The 26,962-nt window shown below is 38.0% G+C and overlaps 1 protein-coding gene across 1 annotated transcript in view; it reads left to right on the forward strand.

Moving 5' to 3' along the window:
• The window catches only part of ARIH1 (ariadne RBR E3 ubiquitin protein ligase 1), an 81,807-nt gene that overhangs the window by 21,162 nt on the left and 33,683 nt on the right, over positions 1-26,962 (forward strand). Inside the window, exon 2 of the mRNA XM_036769630.1 lies at positions 24,757-24,824. Coding sequence (XP_036625525.1) covers positions 24,757-24,824 — 68 coding nt within the window. The remainder of the gene's footprint in view (positions 1-24,756; positions 24,825-26,962) is intronic.

Genomic DNA, 26,962 nt, shown 5'->3' on the forward strand with positions numbered 1-26,962 from the left:
AGATATGTAGATTTTTTTTGCTCAAGTAGACTTATGGGAACTGGGTTGACTATCTCTATTAAGGCTGCCAACCATCTTGACCAGAAGCCTTGGTTATTAACTTTGATAACTTCAGTTCCAGGAGGAGACATTAGGATATTGGTTTCCTTAGGTTTGCAACTCTGACCCAATATACCAGAGTGGACTTTTACCAACTTTGCTGACCATTAATAAATTTTGCCACCAGCTACCTGCCTCAACCTAACTTCTGGCTTGATGTGATCTTGCCTAAATTTCATACCTGTCATCTAGCCCAACTCTTCGCTGCCCTTGATTTTGCCACCTGTTTTGGAGACTTGTCCTCTTAGAAGTGAAGTTTCCTGGCCCATTGTTTAAAGTGTTATAGATATGCTTATCTGTGTCTCTGTCTATAGATTATTATATACATAAACTCTACTAATTTTAATTATTTGTGTTGTGTCATGCTAATTTCATTATGAACCAGTTTACTGTCTATTGTCCTTGCTTTTACTCCTTTGGTCCACACAGATGAGTCCACATAGCAACTTTGCATTTTTTTATTTGCAACACACATATCTAATATTTTACTTAAGTTTGTATTTATGTATTATTCACAGCTAGCCCTATTTGCAAGAATATGGATGTCATTTTAATGTAAACTCTTCCTGAAAGGTTCCAGGCAAGCCAGGTGCTGGGATGTGGCAAAAATGAAGAGCCCATTTAGCTTAATTTATTGGTAGAAATGCAGTTGGAAATAGTAGTAGTAATAATATTTATGTACTGCCTGCTGTGGAGCAGGCAGTGCACTAAGTGCTGCCATGGGAGGCAGAGGAGCTATTATCCCCATTTTATAACTGAGGAAACTGAGATAAACAGATTAAGTGACTTGCCCAAGGTCACATAACTAGTAAATGTCTGAGATTAGATTTGAACTCAGGTTTTCCTTAAGCCAGGCCTAGGTTTCTACTGTGCTACCTAACTGCCTCTAGAAATAGACTTCCCAGAAATTTGAGGACCCAATAGTTTTGTTAACTCCAAAAGAGAAATAGATAGGCAAGATAATAGTGTTGGGGAGGCATACCCACTAGAATCAAGCTGTGAATGCAAGGCACATTTCCCCCCCCTTTCCACTAAGAAATCTCACATGTGGTTTTAGCACATGTTCCTATCAGTTGTAGACAGCTCCCACAAATACACTTTTTAAAATATTTTGTTTATAATGGAAACTATTTGCTTTTCAAACTATTTAACTATAGGGAATGGTTCCATCCATAGTGATTTAAGGAAAATTTTACTCTGTGGCTTTTATTACTATATTAATGCCTTGCCTTGTCATTTGAAGGGAATATCAGGACAGTGGCTTATTTACAAAATGCTGCTCTAAAGTTGAAAATTAAGCACAAGGAAAATGTAGTAGAAATAAGTCTGGCCTTGGTAGTCTGTATCTGGGAATTCAAATTACTAGAAAAAAACAAAACATTTTATTTTATTTTTTGTTTGTTTTTGGAGGGGGGAAGGCAGGGCAATTGGGTGTAAGTGACTTGCCCAAGGTCACACAGCTAGTACATGTGTCAAGTGTCTGAGGTCAAATTTGAACTCAGGTCCTCCTGACTCCAGGGCCGGTGCTCAACTCACTGCACCACCTAGCTGCCCCAAAACATTTTAAAAACTGCTAATGTGAGAACAATGTAAAACATAAATTGAGAGCTAAGTTTACTATCCTAAGAGAATATTCGGTTTTTTTAATAACTTTTTTCTTAATAGGTTCAGTTTAGTCTTCTTGACTGTGACAAGATTCCCCATTTTCCAACCATTATGGATAACTGAGAGTTTTGGGGGAGGTAGGGAATAGGGGACGATGCAGAAGTTTACCTTTCTTGCAGAGTAATTTAGATAGAGAATAATTATCTAACCTGGTAAAATAATATAAATGTGTAAAAAAAACCAGAACTTAACAAATAGAGCACTTTGAACCCCCTTAACAAAACCTGCCTCTTCCCTCCTCTGCATCTCTGGAATCATTACTCTTCTCCTTTCCAAGCTTTTAAGTGCTCTTTTGTACATTGTAGATAACACTACATCTATAAGTGTTGTAAATGCTAGTTGTCGTTGATATTATCTGGCTGCCTAACCTCTTACAATAGACTTAAAACTAGTTTCTTTGCTTCCAGGTTGTATTTCATACTGCAGTAAGGGTAATCTTCCTAAAGCTAACAACTTTAATCCTGTTATTCCCTGGCTCAAAAACTGTCCGTTGTTTTCCTGTTAGGCTATAGGATAAATTCGAAACTACTTCCTGATACAGATCTTTCATTCCCATCTAGCTAATCTAATCACTACCCACAATACATATTTTACATATATATATCTCCATTTTGTTGTTAAAATCACTTTTCTCACTTGAAAAATATTGTTGATGATTTGAATCCTTCAAGTCTAAATCTTATTACTTCTTGGCCTTGCCTTGGCCACCTTGGATTAGTGTTCTGTCTATACACTTCAGTCTCTCACTGCTTAATGTTAACTTGTATTTGATGTTCAGTGAGTTTCTTCTTGTTTGAGGAAAGATAAACAAAATAGTATGCAGAAGACAAGAGATTGAGTCCTGACAAATCTTAATGCACCAGCCTCAGTTTTTCTGTTTATAAAATACTTCCATGCTTTAATGCTGTCATTGTGGGAAACATGAAATAATGAATGTTAAAATACAAAATGGCATATAGTGGCTATTAACCTCGTTTCTAGCCTTACCCTCTCTCTCAGCTAAGATCCATAATTTGTACTGAGAAAATAAGAGGCCATTTGCCATGAGCTTCCTTTTTGCCTTTTTTCATCTCAAAACCACTTGACACTCCTCCTTTATTCCAGTCTCTGATGATAAGGTTCCCCTTCTCCTTGGCCAGCCCTCCTACACATATCCTTGATCCCTTCTCCTCCCACAGCAGATTGCTTCCTCAGTTCACTCCGTGTGCCCCCTTCCCCACCACTATCTTTGTCCTTTGTCTATTGGTTTCTTCCAGGGCTGCCTTCAGACATGCCCTCAAGTCTCCCCAATTGTTTAAAAAAAAAAAACCCTTGGCTAGACCCTAACATCTTCTCAAACTATCAACCTATATCTCTTCTCCCTTTCTAAGCCAAACTTCTAGGAAAAGCTTTCTACTGTTAACTGCCTCCATTTCCTCTCTTCCTTACTTCTTTAAAATCTGGCTTCCAGCTTCACCGCTCAGCTGAAGCTGTTCTCTCTAAAGTTTAACAGTGATCTCTTACATGTTAAATCTGGCTTCTTTTTTCCCCCAACGTCTCTGTAGCATTTGACGTTGTTGACCACCCTCTCCTGGATACCACTTCCCTTGGGGTTTTTGTGAAACTTCTTTTAGTTCTCCTATGTATCTGACTTCAGTCTCTTTTGCTGGCCAACCCTCTATTCCAGTGTCCTCTTCTCACTACTTAGAAAACTGCCCCATTAGTTCAGATTCTCATTACTTTTCACCTAGATTATTGCAGTGGTCTATCCTTCCTAGACAGTCACCACCCCAGTTCAGGTTCTCCTCACCTGAACTATCACATTGGCCTCCAATTTGACCTCTCTGTTTCAGGTCTGTCCCCACTCCAATACATCCTCCATATGACAGCCAAAGTGATTTTCCTAAAGTATAACTCTGACTATATCACTCCCCTACTCGGTTTTCTGTTGACTTTAGCATTAAAGATCCTGTTCAGAACCCATTACAACCTAATTCCAACCTTGTTTTGCATTATATGCCTTTCTGTACTCTACAATCCAAATTTCTAGTTGTCATGTAGTTTCCTTATTCTGGGGGAATGGGGGGGGGGAGGCAGGCTAGTCAGGATTAAGTGACTTGCCTGAAGTCACACAGTAAGTGTCAAGTATCTTGAGGCTGGATTTGAGCTCAGATCTTCCTTACTCCAGGGCCAGTGCTCTATCCACTGTGCCATCTAATTGCCTCTACTTTCCTTACTCTGAAGTTCTGTCTTAAATTTTTATTCTTTTGCCCTGACCATTCTCTATGCCTAGAATGCCCTTCCGCTTCATTTCCCCATGTTGAATTCATTACTTCCCTCAAGATTTAGCTCAAGTACCGCATTGTAAGTGAAGACTCTTAATTCTTCATGTACCCACTGCCAACCTTTCCCTAAACTCCCTGGTATTTATTCTGCATATATTATATGTGCTTTCTCCCGTTATAAAGTAGAAGCTCCTTAGGAACAAGAACTGGGTCATTTTTTGGTTTTATATCCCCAGGGGCTGGCACGTAGTAGGTGTTTGTTTGATAAATGCTTGCCAATGACCTGATTTATGTTGTCACCTGGTTAATTGGCCCTTATGGTGTTGTTCATACAGGATGCTCTATCTCCTGTGTCTGCTTTTTGACAGGTTCTCTGAAAAGTATTCCTTCCTCACCTCCATCCCTTAGAATTGCCAGTTTGCTTCCAAGTCAGGCTTTTGCATCACCTTTCCATGTGAGACTATTTTTTTCCTAAAGGTTGTTAATGCCCCTCCTCTTTGTAAATTATCTTGTATTGATGTGGGGTGTTTTATTTTAGCTTTATATTTTGCCTTATTGCTTTTTTAAACAAAATTTAATGATATTTTTCCCAATTATATTTAAAACCTTCTTTAACATTTTTTTAAAGTTTTGAGTTCCAAATTCTGTCCTGCCACACCCTATCCCACCCCCAATGATAAGTAATCTGATAAAGGTTATACCTGTGCAATCATGTAAAATATTTCCGTATTAGTCATTTTTTGCAAGACTTGAATGAAAGTGAAAAATAGTATGCTTTGATCTGCATTCCAGCTCCATCAGTACTTGGTCTGGAGGTGGAGAGCATTTTTTGTCATGAGTCCTTTGGAATTTTCTTGGATCATTGTATTGCTGAGAATAGCTAAGTCATTCACAGTTGATCGTTGTACAGTATAGCTGTTATTTTGTACAGTGTTCTCCTGATTCTGCTCACTTCACTTTGGATCAGTTCATGTAAGTCATCATTGATGTGTTTGATATATAGCTAAAGATGCACAGGCTGTCTTCCCTGACAGAGTGTGATCTTGAGGACATTTTTTGCATTTATTTTTGTCTTTTTATCTTTAGAGCTCATCACAGAGAAAGCATAATAAATCTTTTGCTCATTAATTATTATAGAAAGCATCAAGTATAAATTTTGCTTGCCTTTTTTAAATTGGTCTAATTCATGGACTTCTCTCGCCAGCCACATACCCCCCCTATTTCCCAACATTCCTTTGTAGACACTAGCCTCACTGTCTGTCCCACACCGTGCTAATTTCCATCTCATTCCTTTGTTTATGTCTTTCTTCACCCCTTCTTATCTAATCAATTCATCTTTCAAAATCCAGCATTAAGTTCTTCTATGAATCCTGACTACTCAACACTTACCACTTCTGCCTCTGATTATGTAGTATGGTTTGGTTAAAGCACAGTATTTTGAATTCTGAACCTGGATTCAAATTAACAAACCATCACTTAATGTACGTGTAACCTAAGGGAAAATCATTCAAGTCTTTGGCCCTTCATTTCCTCATGGCAAGGTTCAGAGTCATTGGAGGGCACTAGATGACCTCTAAGATCCATCCAATTCTGATTCTATGATCCTTTGATGGTGTCTGAGTTTAAAGTCTTTGCCTTGTTAATTTTTAATCTTTATTGTAGCTAATTTTTTAGGCCCCCCCCCAAAAGTTCATGTTTTAGGTGCCTACTTATTGAGTTGTTAATCATTCATGCATTTTTTAATATGTGGAGGAGTAAGAAAAAAGAGCTCATAAACACCTTCCAGTTCAAGGGTACTTAAATTGGAATCTTTCTATACCTGAGGAGTGACTGGCTATATTAATATATGTATGTATTGCAATAATACATATTATATATATTACAATAATTATATTCTTGACATATATTTTAGTTCTCTAAACTGCCTTCTCTCCGCTTAAACGAGATAGCCCCAAGCTGCTCCTGCATTTTTTCTGAACGCTGATAACTACCTAGCTTTATTCCAATACTGCCTCAGTTTTCCTTCTCAGAAATATCATGCATATGGCTTATATGCCCCATATAGAGCCGTAGAGGAAACTGGTGGTACAGTGGATAGAGTGCTAGACCTGGACTGGGATAACCTGAGCTAAAATCTCTCTCCGATACTTAGTAGCTGTGTGACCCTGGACAAGTAACTTCACTTTGCTTTAGTTTCTTCAACTGTAATATGGGGGTAATAATAGCACCTACCTCCCAGGGTATCAAATAAGATAATATTTGTAAAACCACTTAGTACAGTGCCCGGCATACAGAAGGCTTTATATAAATATTCCCTTCCCCCTCTCTCACCATCCTTTCTCTTTTTATTGTTTTGAGGAGTCTCTCATTTGTATAAACATCCTTAACCTTTTTTTCCTTCTCTAAGTCTTGGCTAGTTCATTGCCTTGGGAAAATCTGCATAGCCTTTAGTCTCCTGCACAAATATCTCTAGAATCTGCCTCATTTTCCACTCATTGAACTCTTTCATAAGTGCAGCCCTCAGGAAAAAATAAAAGCTTTCGTATTTATTAAGAGGGAGAATAGTCAAAAGTTTATTGGTCATTATGATCAGAATACCTGGGTTCAAGTCCTAATCCTGCCACTTCACTGCACCCTGTATTCATAGCCAAGTCACTTAGCTATTGTCTGTAGGGTTGTTAAAAAAGTATTTGTGAGCTATTAGTCTGGCCTGTTGATTTCCCTCTCTGCATTCCAATTGCTGCAGTTTCAGGAATATTTTCTGCTGTTTCAACACTGATTTCAGTTTCCATTGTGGGTCAGATGTACTACCTTGGGAGCTTAATCACACTTCTAGCCACAATTAATGACATTTTTTTTCCTTTGGGAAACAGTTTTGAATTCCAAACAACTAACTTAATAAGACCTTTTGGAACATAACCTATTTGTGAGGGAAATTATTACAATAAACCTAATTTCCTTGGGTAGGTTTCTTTGACTATCATTCTTGATGCATATTTGGTGGCAGAGCTCTTGATAATTTTTAATCATGAACTAGAAAATAAAAAAACATTACTATATACAAAGAAGGCTAGAAAAAGAATTTTAAGTGAAGCTTAAGTTTATTACATAATATTAAACATATATATGCCTATATATAGACATTAAATTTACCATAGTAGTGCCAACATTGCCCTACTTGTCTATTGCCCCCTTCTGAACTTCCTCTGCTTTCTTCTGTGTGTTTTTAAAAACATTTTGTTGACACTCCTCTCTTTTCCCTCTTCCCCTTCCAACTGTTTCCTGCCTCTTCTCTCATCACTGTCTCTTTGTGGTATGGGTATACTCTGAAAGGATATACAGAGTTTAGTGGCTTTTTGCTTACAGTTATGGATTGTTTTCTATAGGGACCAATTTGCAGTTCTGTTAACAGAGCTTTAGTGTCCCTGTCCTCCTTTCACCCCTCCATTAATTGTCATTTTCTTTTTTTTTTTTTATATCTTTGCCTATTGTTGGTAACTTTAAAATATGAAGTCTTGCTTTAGATGATTTATCTTAAGTAATCTATTTCCCTACATAAGACCTGGAGGCGGAATAGTATCAAAAAGTAATAAAACACAGGTCTAGGCCCCATCTCTTAAGAGGTTACAATCCAAAAACTATCAAAGTTAGTCTTTTTTTATTGGTGTGTTAAGCTCCTTAATTTAAATATTCCAGGGGAGCGATGTATAAAAGGTTGTTTGTCATACTTCATATATCCCGACTTTAACCCAAAATTTCATCAGGCATGCTCTCTCGACCAGATGTTTCCAGTAAAACACAATGATAGATGAAATGTAGTTATGCAGAGCAGTTCCATAAGAATGATGTCAATTCTGTGAATGTGCTAATTGAGCAAATGTACCAGTGGTGCTTCCCAGCTTTACATTAGGATTTGGATAGATACCGAGTCTTGTACTTTCTACCTGCGCAACACCTCAGCACTTCTCATCTTGAAATGTTGGAGTAGGGATCCTGTTCAGAGTTGGATCAGACATGTGAGGCCTTTTCTAACTAGAGGGTGTATTAAAGTCAAGGAAAAGATTTTCTAAGGTTTAGGAGGTAGCTGACAAACAAATATAGGCAGCAGTCTATAGAATTTGACCTATTTTTAATGCCATTTGTCTGTGCATTTTTAAACAATTTTCATGCTCATTTCCTTTTCACTTTTTTCTTGTTATTATGCACATTCTATAAAACAGACTTCTTTAACTAGTACCTAGTTACTAGTAGATACTCCCAAGTTCCTAAGTAGATTTCCTGCTATCATGTAGTTATTACCAGGGGATAGCAGCAGAATATTTCCATCTACGTGTTAGGATCATATCACTAATCCTGTTAGTTGTCAGTTGGCTCCTTTCAGGAAAAAGGTGGGAGACCTTTTCCCTCTGTTGTCTAGTGTGTTTTTTTTTTGTCAGTGAGCTTGCTGAATCCCAGTCAGGTAGTTTACATTGGATATGTGTACTTTTCCACTGGCAGTGTCAGACTAGTGCTGTAGAACTCAAAAATGCTTAATCTTCAGATGTGATAGTTGAATAGTTGGGTGCTGCTGAATGGTAGTTTTATTCACACATTTGGTTGTCACTTAACTTGTTCTGATCCAGATCCATTGGGTCAAAGGTCTTCTCTTAAGTGACAGATGAACTTAAATTCATCAAGTCCAAAGGGCTAAATTTAAATTCTAAATTGATTAGTGGGAGAAAAGTTGGATAGTCTTTCTGGGGGGAAAAAGTAGCTATCATTAAACTTCCTGCTTTTGAGATGTCTCTTTTGTTTTTTCCCCAAGAGATCCTAAATAGATTGTAATATTTCATTTTTCCAAATCAAGTGTAGTCCAGAACACACGAGTATACAGGCTTGTGTATTGTTTCATAAAAGACATGAATTGTCCTAGGTTTTTTCCATTATTTGAGGTTTTTAAATTAAAGCTACACAATAAATTGCAGCTACATGGTGCAGTGAATAGAGCACTGGGCCTAGAGTCAGGAAGACTCGTTTTCCTGAGTTCAAATCTGGCCTCAGACACTTAATAGCTGTGTGACCCTGGACAAGTCACTTAACCCTGTTTGCCTCAGTTTCCTCATTTGTAATATGAGCTAGAGAAGGAAGTGGTAAACTATTCCAGTATCTTTGGCAAGAAAACCCCTAATGGGGTCATGAAGAGTTGGACAGGACTGAAACAGCTATACAACAAAAAAGATGATCACACCCTTGTTAAGACTCATGCAGAGGAAGGAGTTCTTATTTGATCAGGGCTTCTGCGTTAGAGGGTGTTTGCACATTTTAACGTCTAACTGCATGCTGAATTTAGCCCTGGTTTTTAGGAACCTCTGTTTCTGTTTGACAGGTCAGCCTTTTTTGTCAAGTGTGTCATATTGGAATCAAATACAGAATTTCCCCTCCTTTTCATGAAACTTCAGAATTAAGTGGTCTAGGAGGAAGGTTTCCTGGTAGGATGCCTGAGGAGGTGTTCTTCCAATAGTTGAACTTGTGGAAAGTCAGTATGCTGTTATTCATCTTCATTGTGTCTCTACTCAGTACATATAGCACCACTTGCATTGTTTTTGTCTGATGGCAGTATAGGTATTTGCCCTCAGCTGTTGTTTTTTTTAAGGATTCACATCTATAAGAAGATAAAGTATTTGACAAAGATGAAGCAGAAACTTATTTTTGAATGTTAACTAGTTCTTTCCTTGAACTGCCATTTGCATACATACATTGTATAGGAAGAGGAAGTTTAGGCTGAGTATAACTTGGGAAAAGTGGATTTTTCTAATTCCCTTTGAACATAATGTCCTTTGCTTACCAGAGGCAACTAGTGATTGTACTTAAAAGGTAGAAATTCTGTGAAACTCTTATTTTAAGCAAAATTTTGAGATCACACTAAAAAAAGGTTATTTTAAGAAATTGAAAGGTAATGGAGCCACAATATAGCCTGAGCAGGTGCTTATCTAGGACAAAGCTATTAGTTGGCATAAATGCTAATACCATGAAATTCTTCTTTTCCTAAAAAGGAATGAAATGACTACTAAATGTAAGAGTACTTTTAAAGAAAAGCTTTCTGAATAATAACAATAGTTCACACTGATGGAGCACTTGAATGAAGGTTTGCAAATACTTTAGGTGCAAGACTTCATCTAACCAAAACACTTAGGAATTTTGATGCTAACAAAGAAGAAAATCTATGCACAAAACAATTTTCCTTTAACATTGAAAATGTTTCAATAAAAAATATAAAAGTAATTTCATCCTATTTAAAAGACAGGTACAATCGATAAACAAGACAATCTGTGTTCAAAGACTAATAATCTGCATGTATTTTTGGTCAAGTGTAGAGCCTTTGAGCCACACAGTGCAAATGGGTAGACCCCCTCTGGTCCCTTCCCCCATTAATACACCCTTATTTTATTTTTATCAAGTCTGTCAATCTGACCTCTGCCGCTGTGGCCCATTGATCTGTCCATCTATCTGTTACAGTGCTTAATGGGTACTTCCAGAAGTGTGAATTCAGTGATGCAAAGGACAGGCGGGCTGCAGCAGCAAAGGTAGGACAGAACCATTCCCAAGACAAGTCATTCTTAAGGACCATCTCTAATTGATTGGCAGCCAGGACACGATTATTCAGGCATAGAATGTTTGTCCTGTAAATCTTTAGGGAAAGCCATCTCTTCCCCGTCTCCCTCTACCAACACCCTTCACCCCTTTTAAAGCAAGATTACATGGGAAAAACATTGTTTGCTTACCAGAGACATACTTAGAATTTCAGTGGAAAAATAATTTAGCATTTAATGAAAACACTGACTTAAAAAGGCAATTTTGGCTAGAGAAACCTTTATGGTATTTTCCTGATAGCCATAGAAACCAAACTAAAGCTAAAATTGAAAATTTCATGAAAGGGGCATCGTTATTAAGTTGGGGAGGGAAAAGAAGATGAACAAATTCCTGACAGTTTACATGGAAGACATTTTCCTATTGAAGAAACGTTAAGTGAACTAAAAGAAAATGTAACTACAATAATGTTGAGATGGTAAAAATGTTTGGACTTTTCTGAAAAAGTCTTGAGTTTAGAGTATGTGCTGTACTATGAGTGAGCATTTTGAAGCCCTCTGCTCAAACAAGTTTTCAGGGCTCCTAATCCTGACAGGGTCATTGAGTCCAGCTCCCGTATTTTACAGACAAGGACATGAAAGCCCTGCAAAATGAGTCGTCCTCAAGTGGGGACAGTAAGCAGTCCAGGCACAGTCAGACCAAGCCCTCTGGTTCAAGGTCTGTACCATTTTTTTCAGAGGTGCATATATGTGATAAGGGGACAGATAGAACACAAAACAATGATGAGGTTGTGTGTTAGTGTTGTGCTTAGTTTCTGCAATGTTTCCTGCCTCTAGAAAATTCAATTTTTTAGTTACCTTTATTTTCTCTGCCTATCACTGTAACCTTGCACTTCCTTAAGCCCAAATCTGTACTTTTCCATTGCATTATAGATGAAGGAAAAGATTACACGGTTGTATCGTAAAGCTGTTTTCCACTTTATCAAAGACTTTTTACCTCTGTTTTCCACTTCTCTACCTATCTCCTCTGTCCCTAAGAAGCCCAGGCTTTCCATTCTACCGCCAGACCTATTCCCTTCCTTATAATCAATGCTTAGAAACATTTTCCATCTTGCCAGGCTCTCCACCTCTTCCTTTAACTTGTCCTCTAGGCTTTACTGACTGAAAATTCCAGAGTAGAAGTTTCCCACAATTTTTTATTAATTTGTTAAATTCAAGCAGTTTGACCACCTGAAAGGTTTGTTATTTTGTAGATTTTTTGTATTATTATCTTTAATGTTTTGCATATTATCTGCTTTGGTATATTAAATTCTAAGCTTGCAGAAGAGACTAGATTTCTCTAACTTAGTATATAATGCCTAACACCAGGGTGTTATGAAGATCTTTTCCCATCATGATAGAGGCCTAAAGTAAGGAGCATTAGTGTCAGTAGCTAAAATCCCAGGATGAAGAGGCCATGGGCCTTTTTATAGCTTGTTTATTATTTGTTATTCAGCATCTTACTCTTCAGGTTCCATTGAAAGACTCAAATGTATTTCAAGAAGACATCAGAAAGACCTAACTGTAGAACACTGAAATATTTTGAATTAATATTATAGCCTTCAAACCAAATTCCATAAAGTTTTGTTCGCCTTTTGTGCTAAAACAGAAGTGTGCCTCATCATCTTCAGGCAAACAGATTGGATGAGGGGGTCCTCCATGCTGATCTTGCCTTGGCTGCAGTCTTAGCAGTGCAGGTCTTTCGAAAGTCACAACCCAGGGAATCAGCCAAAATGGCCTTTATGTTTTCAGAGATCTGAATATTATTTGTTATCACAAGCAGCTCATGGATTTTTAGGTCCATTTTCCTATTTGATCCTATTAATCCATGTCTAGGAAATAATGGCAGACATATCCATTTTGCGAATGGAAGAACTGAGCCTCAAAACTTACAGACTTGTGCAGACCTCAGAATTTCTTACTACACTAAAATGATTGTGCACACTGGAATATTTTTAAAAATCATTGTGCAGGAAGATTTTTCTTTTAAAATTATTTTTGGTTCTAATAACATACTTCGCAATTTAAGTTAATTTCAGACTGGAAAGCATATGCTGTACATTTTGCAGCACTGGCTTATTTTGAGGTTGATTTTGTAGCAAGCTACATTCAGGAAGAATGACAACTATTTTCTTATTGATGTATGCAAAGTATAACATTTTTTAGTTTTCAAATAAATATAGATTTGGGGATTTTTGTTTGCAGTAAGAATATGACCTTACTGAGGCAGCTAGGTGGCAAAAGAGATAGACCAACCACCAGCCCTGGAGTTGGGAGGACTTGAGTTCAAATGCAGCCTTAGACACTTTACACTTATTTGCTGTGTGACCCTGAGCAAATCACTTAACCCTGATTGCCTCTCCTTCCTTCCCCTACTATCCCCCCCCCCCCCCCCCCCGGCAAAAGAATATGACCATACCACCAAATTTACACATTTTCCATACTTCTTTCCTCAGTGAAAAATAAAATATTGACATTTGTAGCTATATTAACAAATTGAGCTGAATTTAGAAATAAAACATTAATTAACGTTTTTGTAACCCTCTGAAATTGTAAAATGCAATTTTTTGAGCTTTCCTTACCAGCCTCCGCTTCTGACACTATTCCCAGAGGACTGGGCCTGTTTTTTTTTTAATTTATCCTGTTACATGGGATTTTTAAATATAAGTTGACTGGTGAAGTCAATTCATTTGTCTCTTTAGACAAACCCTTTTTATCTGAATTGTTTCTCTTAGTATCTTCAGAAATGCCGTATTAGCAAGCTTCCTGTTCTTCCTGCACTGGCTTCCTATAAAGAATTTTAGGTTGTGGCATTCTAACTATCCTCTGACCTTATACCTAGGCAGGTAAAATATATACATACATATGTACATTCATGCATACATATCACACATATGTATAGGGGTGTGTGAAAAGTCTATCACTCTTTCACAGGAATAAAGATTTTATTTAGACTAGGAAGGGACCTAAAAGATAATTATCCTCATTTTACAGAAGAGGTTTTGAGGCCAAGCATTCTTTACACTGTATAACATGAGACTCCTCTTTATCCTTTCTTTGAATCAATAATTATTCAAGATAAATAGTTAACATGGAAGATATGATAGAATTGCTACTTAGAGGTAACTTCTTTCTCCAGGCTGGTATTCTAACCAATAAGGCTCCTCGGTTCTCAAAACAGTGGCTCTGCTTTGACTACTATAGTCTTTTATTTTTTTTTTTTTTTACTTTCTTTTTTTTTTTAAATGCAATTTATTTATTTAACATATTTGGTTTTCAGCATTGATTTTCACAACATTTTGAATTACAAATTTTCTCCCCATTTCTACCCTCCCACCCACTCCAAGATGGCTTATATTCTGGTTGCCCTGTTCCCCAGTCAGCCCTCCCCTCTATCACCCCCCTCCCCTCTCATCCCCTTGTCCCTTCCTTTCTTGTAGGGCAAGATAAATTTCTACGCCCCATTGCCTGTGTATCTTATTTTTTAGTTGCATACAAAAACTTTTTTTGTTTTTGAACATCTGATTTTAAAACTTTGAGTTCCAAATTCTCTTCCCTCTTCCCTTCCCACCCACCCTCCCTAAGAAGTTGAGCAATTCAACCTAGGCCACACATGTATTATTATGTGTAACCCTTCCACAATACTCATGTTGTGAAAGGCTAACTACATTTTGCTCCTTCCCAACCCATCCCGCTTTATTGAATTTTCTCCCTTGACCCTGTCCCCTTTCCAAAGTGTTTGTTTTGATTACCTCCACCCCCATCTGCCCTCCCCTTCATCATCCCCCCACCCCCCCCCCGCCTTTTATTTTATTTTATTTTTTTTATCTTCCTCCCTCTTCTTTCCTGTGGGGTAAGATACCCAACTGAGTATGTATGGTATTCCCCCTCAGGCCAAATCTGATGAGAGCAAGGTTCACTCATTCCCCCCTCACCTGTCCTCTCCCCTCCTCCCATAGAACTGCTTCCTCTTGCCACCTTTATGCGAGATAATCCACCCCATTCTATCTCTCCCTGTCTCCCTCTCTCAGTATGTTACTCTCTCATCCCTTAATTTCATTTTATTTCTTTTACATATCTTCCCTTCATCTTCAACTCACCCTGTGTCTGCTCTCTCTCTTACACATATATATATATATATATATGTATATATATACACATACACAAACACATATATATATACATACATACATATACACATAGATATATACATACATACACATTCACTTATATATATACATAAACATATATATATATATATATATATGCATATTCCCTTCAACTACCCTAATACTGAGGTCTCATGAATCATACTCATCATCTTTCCATGTAGGAATGCAAACAAAACAGTTCAACTTTAGTAAGTCCCTTGCAATTTCTGTTTCTTGATTACCTTTTCATGCTTCTCTTGATTCTTGTATTTGAAAGTCAAATTTTCTATTCAGTTCTGGTCTTTTCACTGAGAAAGCTTGAAAGTCCTCTATTTTATTGAAAATCCGTATTTTGCCTTGGAACATGATACTCAGTTTTGCTGGGTAGGTGATTCTAGGTTTTAATCCTAGCTCCATTGACCTCCTGAATATCGCATTCCATGCCCTTCGATCTCTTAATGTAGAAGCTGCCAGATCTTGGGTTATTCTGATTGGGTTTCCACAATACTCAAATTGTTTCTTTCTGGCTGCTTGCAGTATTTTCTCCTTGATCTGGGAGCTCTGGAATTTGGCAACATATTCCTAGGAGATTTCTTTTTGGGATCTATTTGAGGAGGAGATCGATGGATTCTTTCAATTTCTATTTTGCCCTGTGACTGTAGAATATCAGGGCAGTTCTCCTTGATAATTTCCTGAAAGATGGTATCTAGGCTCTTTTTTTGATCATGGCTTTCAGGTAGTCCAATAATTTTTAAATTATCTCTCCTGGATCTATTTTCCAGGTCAGTGGTTTTTTCAGGGAGATATTTCACATTGTCTTCCATTTTTTCATTCCTCTGGTTCTGTTTTATAATATCCTGATTTCTCATAAAGTCACTAGCTTCCACTTGCTCCAATCTAATTTTTAAAGTAGTATTTTCTTCAGTGGTCTTTTGGACCTCCTTTTCCATTTGGCTAATTCTGCCTTTCAAGGCATTCTTCTCCTCATTGGCTTTTTGGAGCTCTTTTGCCATTTGAGTTAGTCTGTTTTTTAAGGTGTTGTTTTCTTCAGTGTATTTTTCAGTATTTTTTTGGGTCTCCTTTAGCAAGTCATTGACTTTTTTTTCATGGTTTTCTCGCATGCTTCTCATTTCTCTTCCCAATTTTTCCTCTACTTCTCTAACTTGCTTTTCCAAATCCTTTTTGAGTTCTTCTATGGCCTGGGGCCAGTTCATGTTTTTCTTGGAGGCTTTGGTTGTAGGCTCTATGACTTTGTTGTCTTCTTTAGGCTGTATGTTTTGGTCTTCTTTGTCACCAAAGAAAGAATCCAAAGTCTGAGACTGAATCTGGGCGCGTTTTCGCTGCCTGGCCATATTTCCAGCCAACTAACTTGACCCTTGAGTTTTTCAGTGGGGTATGACTGCTTGTAGACTAACGAGTTCTATGTTCTACGTTTGGGGGGGAGGTGCCAGCTCTGTCAGAGCCGCACTCCTCCTTCCCCAAGGACCCCCAGTCCAGACTGAGCTTAGATCTTCAGCAGGCTGTTGCACTCCTGCTCTGATCCGCCACTTAATTCCTCCCACCAGATGGGCCTGGAGCCGGAAGTAACAACAGGTGTAGCTGCCCCACCTTCGCTGCCCCCGGGGCTGGAAGCCAAACCGGGAACTCCTTCCACTCCCGCAGCTTTTCCCACTAACCTTCTCCGCAGTCTTTGGTGTTTGTGGGTCGAGGGGTCTGGTAACTGCCGCAGCTCACATATTCAGGGCGCTAGGGCCCCCTCCGCCCAGCTTCTGTTCTGGATCGTCCACGCCGCTCAGGCTGGGCTCTGCTCCACTCCGTTCCCAGCTCCCAGCTCCGTGTGGAATAGACCTCACCCAGAGGCCATCCAGGCTGTCCTGGGCTGGAGCCCTGCTTCCCTCTGCTGTTCTGTGGGTTCTGCCGTTCTAGAATTGGTTCAGAGCCATTTTTTATAGGTTTTTGGAGGGACTCGGGTACGGAGCTCACTCTAGTCCGTGCTTACCAGCCGCCATCTTGGCTCCGCCCCCTACTATAGTCTTTTAGGGCAATGCTTCCCAACCTTTTCCATTATTAGGAGCCCCCTTTTTAAGGGCAAATTTGCACATGATGGTAGTTATAATACTAATATATGAATGATGAAATATAAATTCATCTAAGAGCTTTACTGAATTCATAGTAACTTGTCATGTATGTTGTTAATCACCATTATCTCTATACACTCTGAAAATTAATAACATGTGTGAGTCACTTTTCAGCATGTAGATGATATTGTTTGCTTATTTGTGGAAGCAAAGCCTTTTTATCATACTAACTGTGGACCTGAAGGTCTGTAACCCACAGTTTGGGGACCAATTTGTCAAACTCTTCAAGTTGCTGATTTAAAAAAAAAAACTTTTCCCAAAATTATTTAACATTCCATACTTCTGATCATTTCATTTTGCTGGTTCCTATTCCTTTTCACCCTTAGATCCCTATAACTTTGGATATTTCTTATCCCCCAAGTTATACCAGCTCACATAGCAATTTAATCTATTTCTATGGCACTCACTACATCACCTGTGCCATTGACTCTTAAATCAGTTTCTGTAGCTACAGACCTGAGTTCCAGTACTGTAGACTGTTTGTTTCTCTAGCACCTTAGAATCAACATGATAGAAACTGACCTCATCAATTTACCCCTTTGACATCTGATGAAATATTTCCTCAGGCACCCAGGCTTGAAACTTTGATGTCGTATTTTGGTTCTTCTTCCTTTTCACTCCTCATAGCATTTAACTTAGCAAGTACTACTGATTTTATCTCAGCAATATTTCTTGCATCCTTCTCATTTCTCTACCATCCTGTAGTTTAGGCACTTCACTCATCTTACCTCCCTGCTTTCATTCCCTCTCCAAATCATCCTTCTTACCAGAGTCAAACACTCTGTGTGTGTGTGTGTGTGTGTGTGTAAAACATGTGTACATATATGACATAATATGCATTCATTTTTATTTTTGATGCACAAGTGTGATAACAGTATCAAGTGGTTCTCTATTGTCTAATCGATACAAGACCCTCCACTATCTGGCTTGATTACTGAAATGCTGCAAGTACAGAAGTCCATTTGTCAATGCCAGGTACTGTACTAAATTCTAAGGATACACATACAAGCAGGAAGACAGTCCCTGCCTGCAAGAAACAATACATAGTCTAGTAGTAAACCCACTTGAAGGAAAGGCAGTTGCTCAACCTACTCATCTATCCAACTCTCTAGTTAAGTTCCTCATGATCACCTTTTACCAAAAGCTTCCTAATTATTCTTCCAGCCTCAAGTGTCTACCTCTTCAAGCCGTCCTCCTTAATTTAAGCACAGGTCTGAATGCAGCACTCCAGTATTTAGCAAATACCAGTGACTCCTTCACAACTGGTTACAACTCCCTTTTCCTGCTTTACTATACATTACTCTGCAGCTCAGCCCAAATGGCTGTGTTGCTTTTTGTCTAATGATACTCTCTCCCATCCTGGAATTTCCTCACAAGCCTCTGCTTGTCAGAATTTCCAGCCTGCTTTAAAAATAAGCTTTTTGATCCCTGGTGGGTGTGTGGGTGTGTATGTATCGCCATAATTTTCCCCAGTATTCTTCCCTCTCTGAGAAAGCCACCCCAAATAACATAATTTTTAAGAAAAAAAATCAAAGCTTATTAGTGCATTTTACAAGCCTGAAAATATTTTCCTGACCAACACTTGTGAACTTCCCACCTCTGCCAACAGATCGAGTGGCAATATCCTCTCATATGTTGTCTTTAATTTTACAACACACTTTTAATTTTACTTTAGTGGTTCTTTCCATATGCAGTGTTGTAGTTATTGTGTGTATGCTGGTTTTTTGGCTCTCACTACTCCACTCTACATCATTTTATGTAGATCTTTCCATGTTTCTTGCTATACATTGTATTTCATAATTTCTTATAGCACAATATTTCTTTACATCCATATACATATGTAGGTGCACATTGTCTTCATCCAACAGAATGTCAGTTCTTTGAGGGCCAAGTCATCTCCAGTTTTGTTTTTGTCTTTTTCTCTACCTCACTGCTTCTCAGAGTAGGTTTGATGGTTGATGAGAGGTTGCAAAGAGGCAGATTTAGGTTTAAAGTTAGGAAAATTTCCTTACAATTGGAACTATTCAAAAGTGGAAGAGAATCCCTGCATTTGGAGTCTGTTGGCAAAGACTGGCAGTTAACCATTTGTCACGTGTTATGGAAGGAAGGAGGGAATTCTTATTCAGTAGACAAATCTACCCTTGACGTTCTGTTAGCTCTTCATATCCTGACATTAATGGATATAGTGCTGGGCTTAGAAGGACCTAGATTCCAGTACTGTGTGTAACACCATGGCCGTGGACATGTCAACATCTGCGAGCCTCAGTTTCCTTACTTAACACAGAAATATTAATGATATTTTAACTAATACTATGATTTATACTTTTCAGGTCAGTTAGCTTTCAGCCAGCTGGATTATGAATGTAGTCAGTCTTCAGTAGTTGCTTTGACTTAAAACATTCTTAGTGTTAATTTGGAAGTCATTCTGCCTGTTTTCCTGTTTGTTGTCAAGCAAAGACTCCCATGGCCAAACTAATAGTATCTATTAACTTAGTAAAAATGGATTCAGACTAGCTTGTAAATTGTGCCTTTCATTTTCATAGGAAAAAAATACACTAAGAAACAGTAACCATATAAGTATGCTTGTCATTTATCAAGCAAGAAAAATATTCAACAAATTCTCCTTTCAGTAGTCTCCTTGGTGTAGTAAAACCAGGGTCTATTTCTCCCCCTCCCCCCCTCAATAATTTGTTCTTGGTACCCTCCAGTCTTAAGGATTTTGGAAAATGTTTCCAGCTGGTTAAAAAGAGAAATAATTGTTTTGAAGTGTTAGCACCTCACTGCACTTTATGACTGCCTATCCATAAAGCATATTCAATTGGAACATAGATTAGAAGAGCTTTAAGATGGGGCCTTAAACAAACATGATTCTAAAATATCTATATCAAGTTAATTAGATTTCAAGTCCTAATTTGAGAGGAATAAATTGTTTCTGACTTTGCTGATAATTGTTTAGTAAATGAAACACTGCTGTTACTCTGAGTCATTATCCATGGACATTATCTTTTGTACCTGGCCGCCAGTGGAGGGTTGGGGGATGGGAGGGGGTTGGTTTGTTTATTTTCCCAAAAGCAAGAGGCAGCCTGGTTTCACTTGGTCTGTTAGTAGAAATGTGAAAGGTCTGTATACTCGGGTTCTTATCTTTTTCCAAATTGAGAATTATTCTTCGAATATCAGCTATGGAAGACAAGGACAAAACCTTAAAGAATTGTATATGATTAGGAAGATACAACTATGTATGAGTTTAGTTCTCTATGTAGCACATAACACTACACAAATATCTACTGCAGATCTCCAGGAAAGGTAAATGAATGTGCTAAAGAAAAGATGACATCTTTTCCTTTCCTTGGATTAGCATAGAAACTGTTGAGTAACTTAGCTGTGAGCTCTTAAGTGACTTTTAGTCTTGCTGTGGTGTAACAGCAGTGTTACTTGGAGCTACTGTGGCTGTGTAAGGCCAGTAACACCAGCACACAGGAGGGCTACTGGCACAGGTTCTTTGATCTGCTTTTGTAAGGAAAGCAACTTTAAGGAGTTTACAATCTCACTTTCATCAAACAAACATATCATACACTTAATTCAGAGGAAAAAGCACCCTGAACATCAGAGAAAACACAAGCAGAAATTGTAAAAACAGAGCAAATAACACAAATCAGTAACAATATGTACGTAGTTACTAGAGAGAGAAGCACCAACATCTGGGTTTTCAGAGCTGGGGCAGGAGGGCTCCTTAACGGCTACCCAGAGTCTTCACACCAACAGTCTTCCAATGAGTGAGCTCCAAACAAAATGCTAACCTCAGAGTATATATACACTTCTTCAGAGTCAGAGGGCATCACAACCATGGGACTCAAACCCATGTGACCTAGGCAGTCTTCCAACTTATGCAGGTCGTCAAAGACTCTTGATTGAAACAAAGGCAAGACTCAAAAGCACTTGATTGCCTTAGTGCTAAGAAGCACTTCAAAACAAAAAAACTGCAAAAAAAAAAAAAAAGAATTCCACCATGCTTGCCATTAACATGGGGAGGTTTAGAAAGAAAGGAAAGGGTGTGAGCAGAGTTGCTGAAAGCATTGGCATAAGACACTTGAATATGGAGAGACTTAACTTGCTTATTGAAAGCCCTAGGAATACTCTGGAAGAGGATAACCTGCTGACCTTAGGGTATCCCCTTCTAACATGTTGAAGTCTTCTTCCCTTTTCATAATTTTGCAAGAGTTTCACTTCACAGTGACCACAACATTAAACTACTCCATTTGTGTGTAGTGTAGTAAAAACATAAGTCAATTTGAAATCAGAGAAAGGATTCAAGTATCTCTTCTTTTAATATGTGACCTTGGTCAAATTCAACTGACTCTGGGCCTCAGATTCCTAATCTGTAAAGTGAGAAGTTGTGGTAGGTGTACTCCCATCTCCCGCCCCCCCCCCCAAAAAAAACTCTTTAAAAGAAATAGAACAGTTAAATCTGTTGCCTAAGAAAATCTTCCATAAGACTCTTTTGAGTATGAATATATAGAGGAGAGGATGTAAAGAGTGCAAATATGGGCATTGCGTATTTATTATGGGGACATAAGCTTCTGGTTTAGAGTCAGGAAACATTTTCTAATTAACTCTTCATAGTGGACATTAAAATTGCTTGGGGTTTTTTTGTTGTTGTTGTTGTTTTGGTTTTTTTAGCAATGCTGTGCTAAGAAACTTGGGAGCAAACTAGTAAGTCTGCAAGAGCAAGTGAATAATTAACAGGGGAAAAAGCTCACCTTAGGGAAAAAAATGAAGGTATAAGCCTTCATTCCCCCTTTCTCAATTTTGTTTGGTGGTATGAGAACTTGGCTGTCCAGGGTACTGAGAGAGATGGGGGGAATTAGCTCGGAGTGATAATAAAAGCTAATTTTGACATACCACTTTTTTTATAATATCACTGTAGAAATGAAATAATAGCAGTAAGGATTCCTGTTTTCAGGTAAGCAAACGGAGGCACAAAGTGTTCCTAAAATTCTTTCTACTATACCATGCTGGCTCTCATCTTTGTAATGCCCTGCCTGTCTGCTTAACAAGGAATAGATATGAAAAGTGATATGGAGAGATCCCCAAAGAAAGCCCTCAGTAAAAACTTTTCTTAAGGAAATTGTTCATATCCAGAACTTTAAAATATTGGTACTATGAACCATCTTCGGGCACATGGAAAGAAAGGGGTACAGAGCTCTTCTTTGTAGTATTATTTATGGAGTTATGTTTAGCATTAGAGTAGAGATCCCTGGTTTTCTACAACAGTCAACCCAGCTGTAGGGCAAGACTGCCAGCATAATTGCCAAACCCAAATGGCCTTTCATTCTCCTTAACCTTTCCTAACTTGACACTGCTTACCTCTTCCCAGTCTTTGCTTTGCTTTTAAACATGCCATAATCTTAACGTTTTTCCTATCTCTATTAACAGCCCTGTTTATCTCCTTTCTGGCTCTTCATTCTCTTCCTGACCCCTTAATAATAATATCCCCCAAGAACATGTCTTTGGCCTTTTTCCTCTTCCTTTAGTTTCAACTAAGGTACAGCATTCAGATAATGGTCATATTTTTGCTTCTTGTCCTTATTTCTCTTCTGAAGCCCTAGATAGCTATCTGTTGGACAGTTCCAACAACATTTCTACATCACGTAGGTATGCCCTACTGGCCAGCACTTTAAACTCAAAACTTTTTCAAAATTGAGTTCCGTGTTTATAATAAATAACCTCCTTCCTCCTCTGGCTTTCTGCTGCTTCTAAGGTAAAATAATTCCTCTCTAGCTTCTTCAGCCTGACTCCAATCTATTTCTCCATCTTCACTGGACTTTACTCTGCCTCGAACACTTTTGTGATGTAGCCAAACTGGCCCCCTCTCTCTCTGGATACTCCATCTCCTGGCCTTATACTGGACATAGCACATACCTGGAATGCACTCCCTCCTTGCTTCCACCTCAATCTCTCTCTCTTTTAAGATGCAGGTCAAGCACCATCATCTTGATAAGCCTTTTCCGTTCTTGTTCTCCTTCCTCCCCAAATACTACTGCTCTCCCTGCTGTGCTATTGTTGTATTTACTTAGTGTGTGTAGGATGCCCAAAAGTGTTAGCTACTGTTTTAAACTGTAATGACTTGAAACTGCATGCACTAAGACTTGGGGCATCTCACATTTGTATTCATTCACTTTAAATTTATGTTTATATTTGTATATGGTTTACATTTATGTTTATATTTATGTATGCTTTTGATGTCTCATTAAAATGTAGGCTTACTTGCATAGTGATTATTGCATTCATTGTACTTGTATCTCCAATGCCTAGCATAATACTTGGCATATAGTAAGCATTTAATAAATGGTTTTTTGACTTCACACATTTTCTTCATATTTTCACTGTTATGATTGTAGAATAGCCCTTAATTTTCACCCACTGGAATAGTTTTCTTTTCAGTTTTTTTCTTCCTTTCTGATTTTTCAATCCATTCTTTTTCACTGAAGCCTGGGTAGTAATTTACTAATGCATGCATCTGATACTCCCCTGGCATTGCCTGTGTAATCAAGTCCAAAACCCTTTTGCCCTCACAGTTAACCTGCACCCTACCTTTCCATTCTTGTGTCACATTATTCTGTTCCCAGTTAATTGTTGCTCCATCCAAACTGAGTTTTTAACTACTTTGCTTCTCTTCTCTTCAATCTTTCACTACCATATGCTTACTTTTAGAATACCTCTTTGCTTTGCTCACTGTCTGTGCCTCGATTGAATGCCCATTTCTCCTTTTTGCTTGTTGAATTCTTGCTGTCCTTTAAAACCCAGTTTAGTTGTTACCTTCCCTAAGAATGTCCTTATATCTAATAATTCTGTTTTTGTGAATAACAAGCGCATCAAAATTTTCCCAGATAAGCAAATTTATGATGCTTTCATCAAGGGGACAGAGACAGGTTACTAAAATTTTGAGATTATTCCATGGTTGAAAACAGTTTCTCCTTTGTCCCTGTCACTTTTTACCTTATACCATACTTCTCTGTCTACATGTTTTATCTGCCCCCAGAAGAAGGTAGGGTCTTTGAGTACTGGGAACAACCATTTTTGTCTTTTGTAAACGCTGCTGCTCCTTCCCCTTATAAAAAGGTACTTAATAAATGTTTGTTGCTGTTGTCTTTATACTGTGCTTGTAGCAATAATATATCAGTGTGATTTTATGTGTGAAATGATCACCTTGAACTTTGTTTTGTTACATATATTTCTGAAATAAATTCAGTTGTTTTAACTTGACTTTGATTCACCATAAAAAATACAATGCACTCACAATTCTTATTAGGAGTAAAATTGATGGTATATAGACATGGAAAGTGTTAAGCATTCTGAATAATACAAATGAATAAAAAATTCAATTAACAAGCATTTATTAAGTGCCTTATTAATCTGTTTGAGTTTTTTAAATTCTACTTGACTTTTTAGTAAGATAGTTTTCTAACTTGGCAATATCTTCTAGAATCCACTTCAGTCTTTTTTCTACAGTAATGCACAGTTATTTTTTTTTCCCTGCTTGATCTTACAATTAAGAGTTTAGGTCCTTGAAGTAGGGACTATCCTATCTAAATTTTATATCTCTCAGTATCTAGAGAGGAGGCAAGGACACATGTCAGGAAAAGAAAGGGGAAGATGTTTTATTAGGATATTTTTCTTCAGTACGTGATTCATTCATTCAGCAAGCATTTGTTATGTACCTCCTATATGCCGAGTACTGTGCTAGCCACAAGGGATACAAAGACATTCAGCAAAAGAGTTTACTGAATGTCATTGAAATGGTATTACTCTAATGTGACTTCTTTCCCTCCTTTAGAATCCAGCAACTATCACAAGAATACTCCTTAGCCATTTCAATTGGGATAAAGAGAAGCTGATGGAAAGGTAAGATACCACATTGACAGCTTTGTGACTACAAATAAGGGGAAGAGAATATAGGGAAGATCCAAAACCGGATGCTTAAACTGTTGCATGGTGACTCCTATCGCTTCGTTAAAAGTTTGGAACAATTTGTAAGGCCGAAGCTCAGTCAGAGGGGACCTTAAAATCCTTCTAGTTCAACCTTTATCAGACTGATAATCTCTACAACATCCTCAGTAAGTGACCATTCTTTCTCTTTTTGAAGACCCTCTAATGATTAGGAACCGTTTTCACATTTCTCCCCCTCAATTTAAAGAACTTATTTTGATAGACTTGTTTGTTCTAAATTAGAATTTTTTTTTTTTGTCCTCTGAGATTCAGTCTGCTTACTAACCCTCCATTTTCTCTGGAGAAAAATCAAGGCTGTTCTGCTTGGGTTTAGCCCACCAAAATGTTCTAATGGCTGCATATAAAAGATTTGGCTGGAAATTGAACCAAAAACCTTTCCTCTCCAGTGTGTGAAATAAAGGGGCACTCTTGCTTAGCTCCCAAAGGGAAATGAGAATTGCTCTTCATGTTCCTCTGCCTAGGAAGAGCTGATTCAGCTGTTTTGCCATGCAAAATTTGGGTTAGGTGCTTTAAAAAATAATTTAGCTGTATTGAAAAACAGGCCCCCTGTAGGGGGGGGAAATAAACTTTATTTCCTGTTAGTCGTAACACACTAGAATCTGCTTGTCTTTGTGCAGGTGATCTATCCACAACTGAGAAACAGTGTGAAAAAGAACATTCTCTGGGCCCACAGGGCCATCATTTTAAAGGCAGCACATGGTTTGGGAGAAGTTTCCCAGGACTTTGCAGTAGATTCCAGTAGTTTGCAGGTGGTGATGAGATATATTGTTCATAGGCTCAGGCAGTGGCGAAAAGAATCTTGGTCAGTTCTTTTTTATTGAAGCATTTGTTTTGAGTTTGGTAAGTTGTAAAGCACTACCCCATGTTACTGTAGCTATTTTTAGCAAATTTCTCATAGCAGAAACTTATCTGACCACAATTGCTACTGATGCTTAAGGGAATAGCAATAAGGTGTGGTCTGGATTTTATTCAGTGAATCTGTTCAAAGTTCTTCACTTAAAACGTGATGAACCCATTTCATCCAAGTTTTTGTATCATGCATGACTCTGTAGATTTCTGAATGTTGCTGCAGATAACACTTGTCCTACTGCTTGCTGTTCACTGGTTTGTCAATTGATAAGCTCCTAAATGTACTGCAGGTCTCTCTTAATTATTCAAAGGGAAATAGGAATGTAGTAGATTTTTAAGGGGAAAAAAAACACTTTAGGAAATAATGAAAGGCTATACGGAATTTGCAAGTAAATTTTTTGCTATAATTTACATAGACAAGTTCAGTTTTTGATTGTTTTTAAGCAATGACTTACGTGATTTAGGAACATTCTCATTCCATGAGACTAAAAACATCGTGTCCTGTCCAATCTATTTCAGAATATATCCTTTAATTTTGGATACTGATAGAAGGAAATGCAGACAACTAAGACAGCTTTGAAAGTTTCATGTTGAGCTTACTTTGTATTCTCCAAAAGAAAACAAGCTGCACATATGTGATTTGTGGTGTACAGTATTCTTTTATATTATGTAATTGGAAATGTTCATTTTATTTGGTGTTCAATATTTTTTTCTAATTTTAGGACGGGGCATAGCATTGGATATGGGTCCTTCAGCAAAAGTGCTTGATAGTGTTGAGAAGGGCTTTTGAACGTTGCTATAGATTCTTTGCTGGGCAGTGGGATTAGGTACTAGGGAACATGTTAAGGAAGGGAGATACATGTCGGAATATAGATACAGACTCCCAGAAAAGCTGAGTTTTCAACATAACAAAAAGAGCACATGATGTGGCCTTTTTGAGGAATGCTTGTGTTGACTTATTCAACTTGCAATCCACCAAACTTCCCAGAGCCTTTTCAACGAAACTGCTGTTTGTTATCTAGCTATTCACCCTCACCCTTCCTACTGTTTTGCATTTGGCACATTGATTTTTTTTTCAACCAATATTTTATATTTAATATTGTTCTGCATTAAGTTTTATCTTGTTTGATTCGATATGTTTTAGCCTGGCAAGGTCTTATTAAATCCAGGCTCTAATCCAGGGT

Source organism: Trichosurus vulpecula, chromosome 8 (genome assembly GCF_011100635.1).
Source record: "Trichosurus vulpecula isolate mTriVul1 chromosome 8, mTriVul1.pri, whole genome shotgun sequence".
In the NCBI taxonomy this organism is placed as follows: domain Eukaryota; kingdom Metazoa; phylum Chordata; class Mammalia; order Diprotodontia; family Phalangeridae; genus Trichosurus; species Trichosurus vulpecula.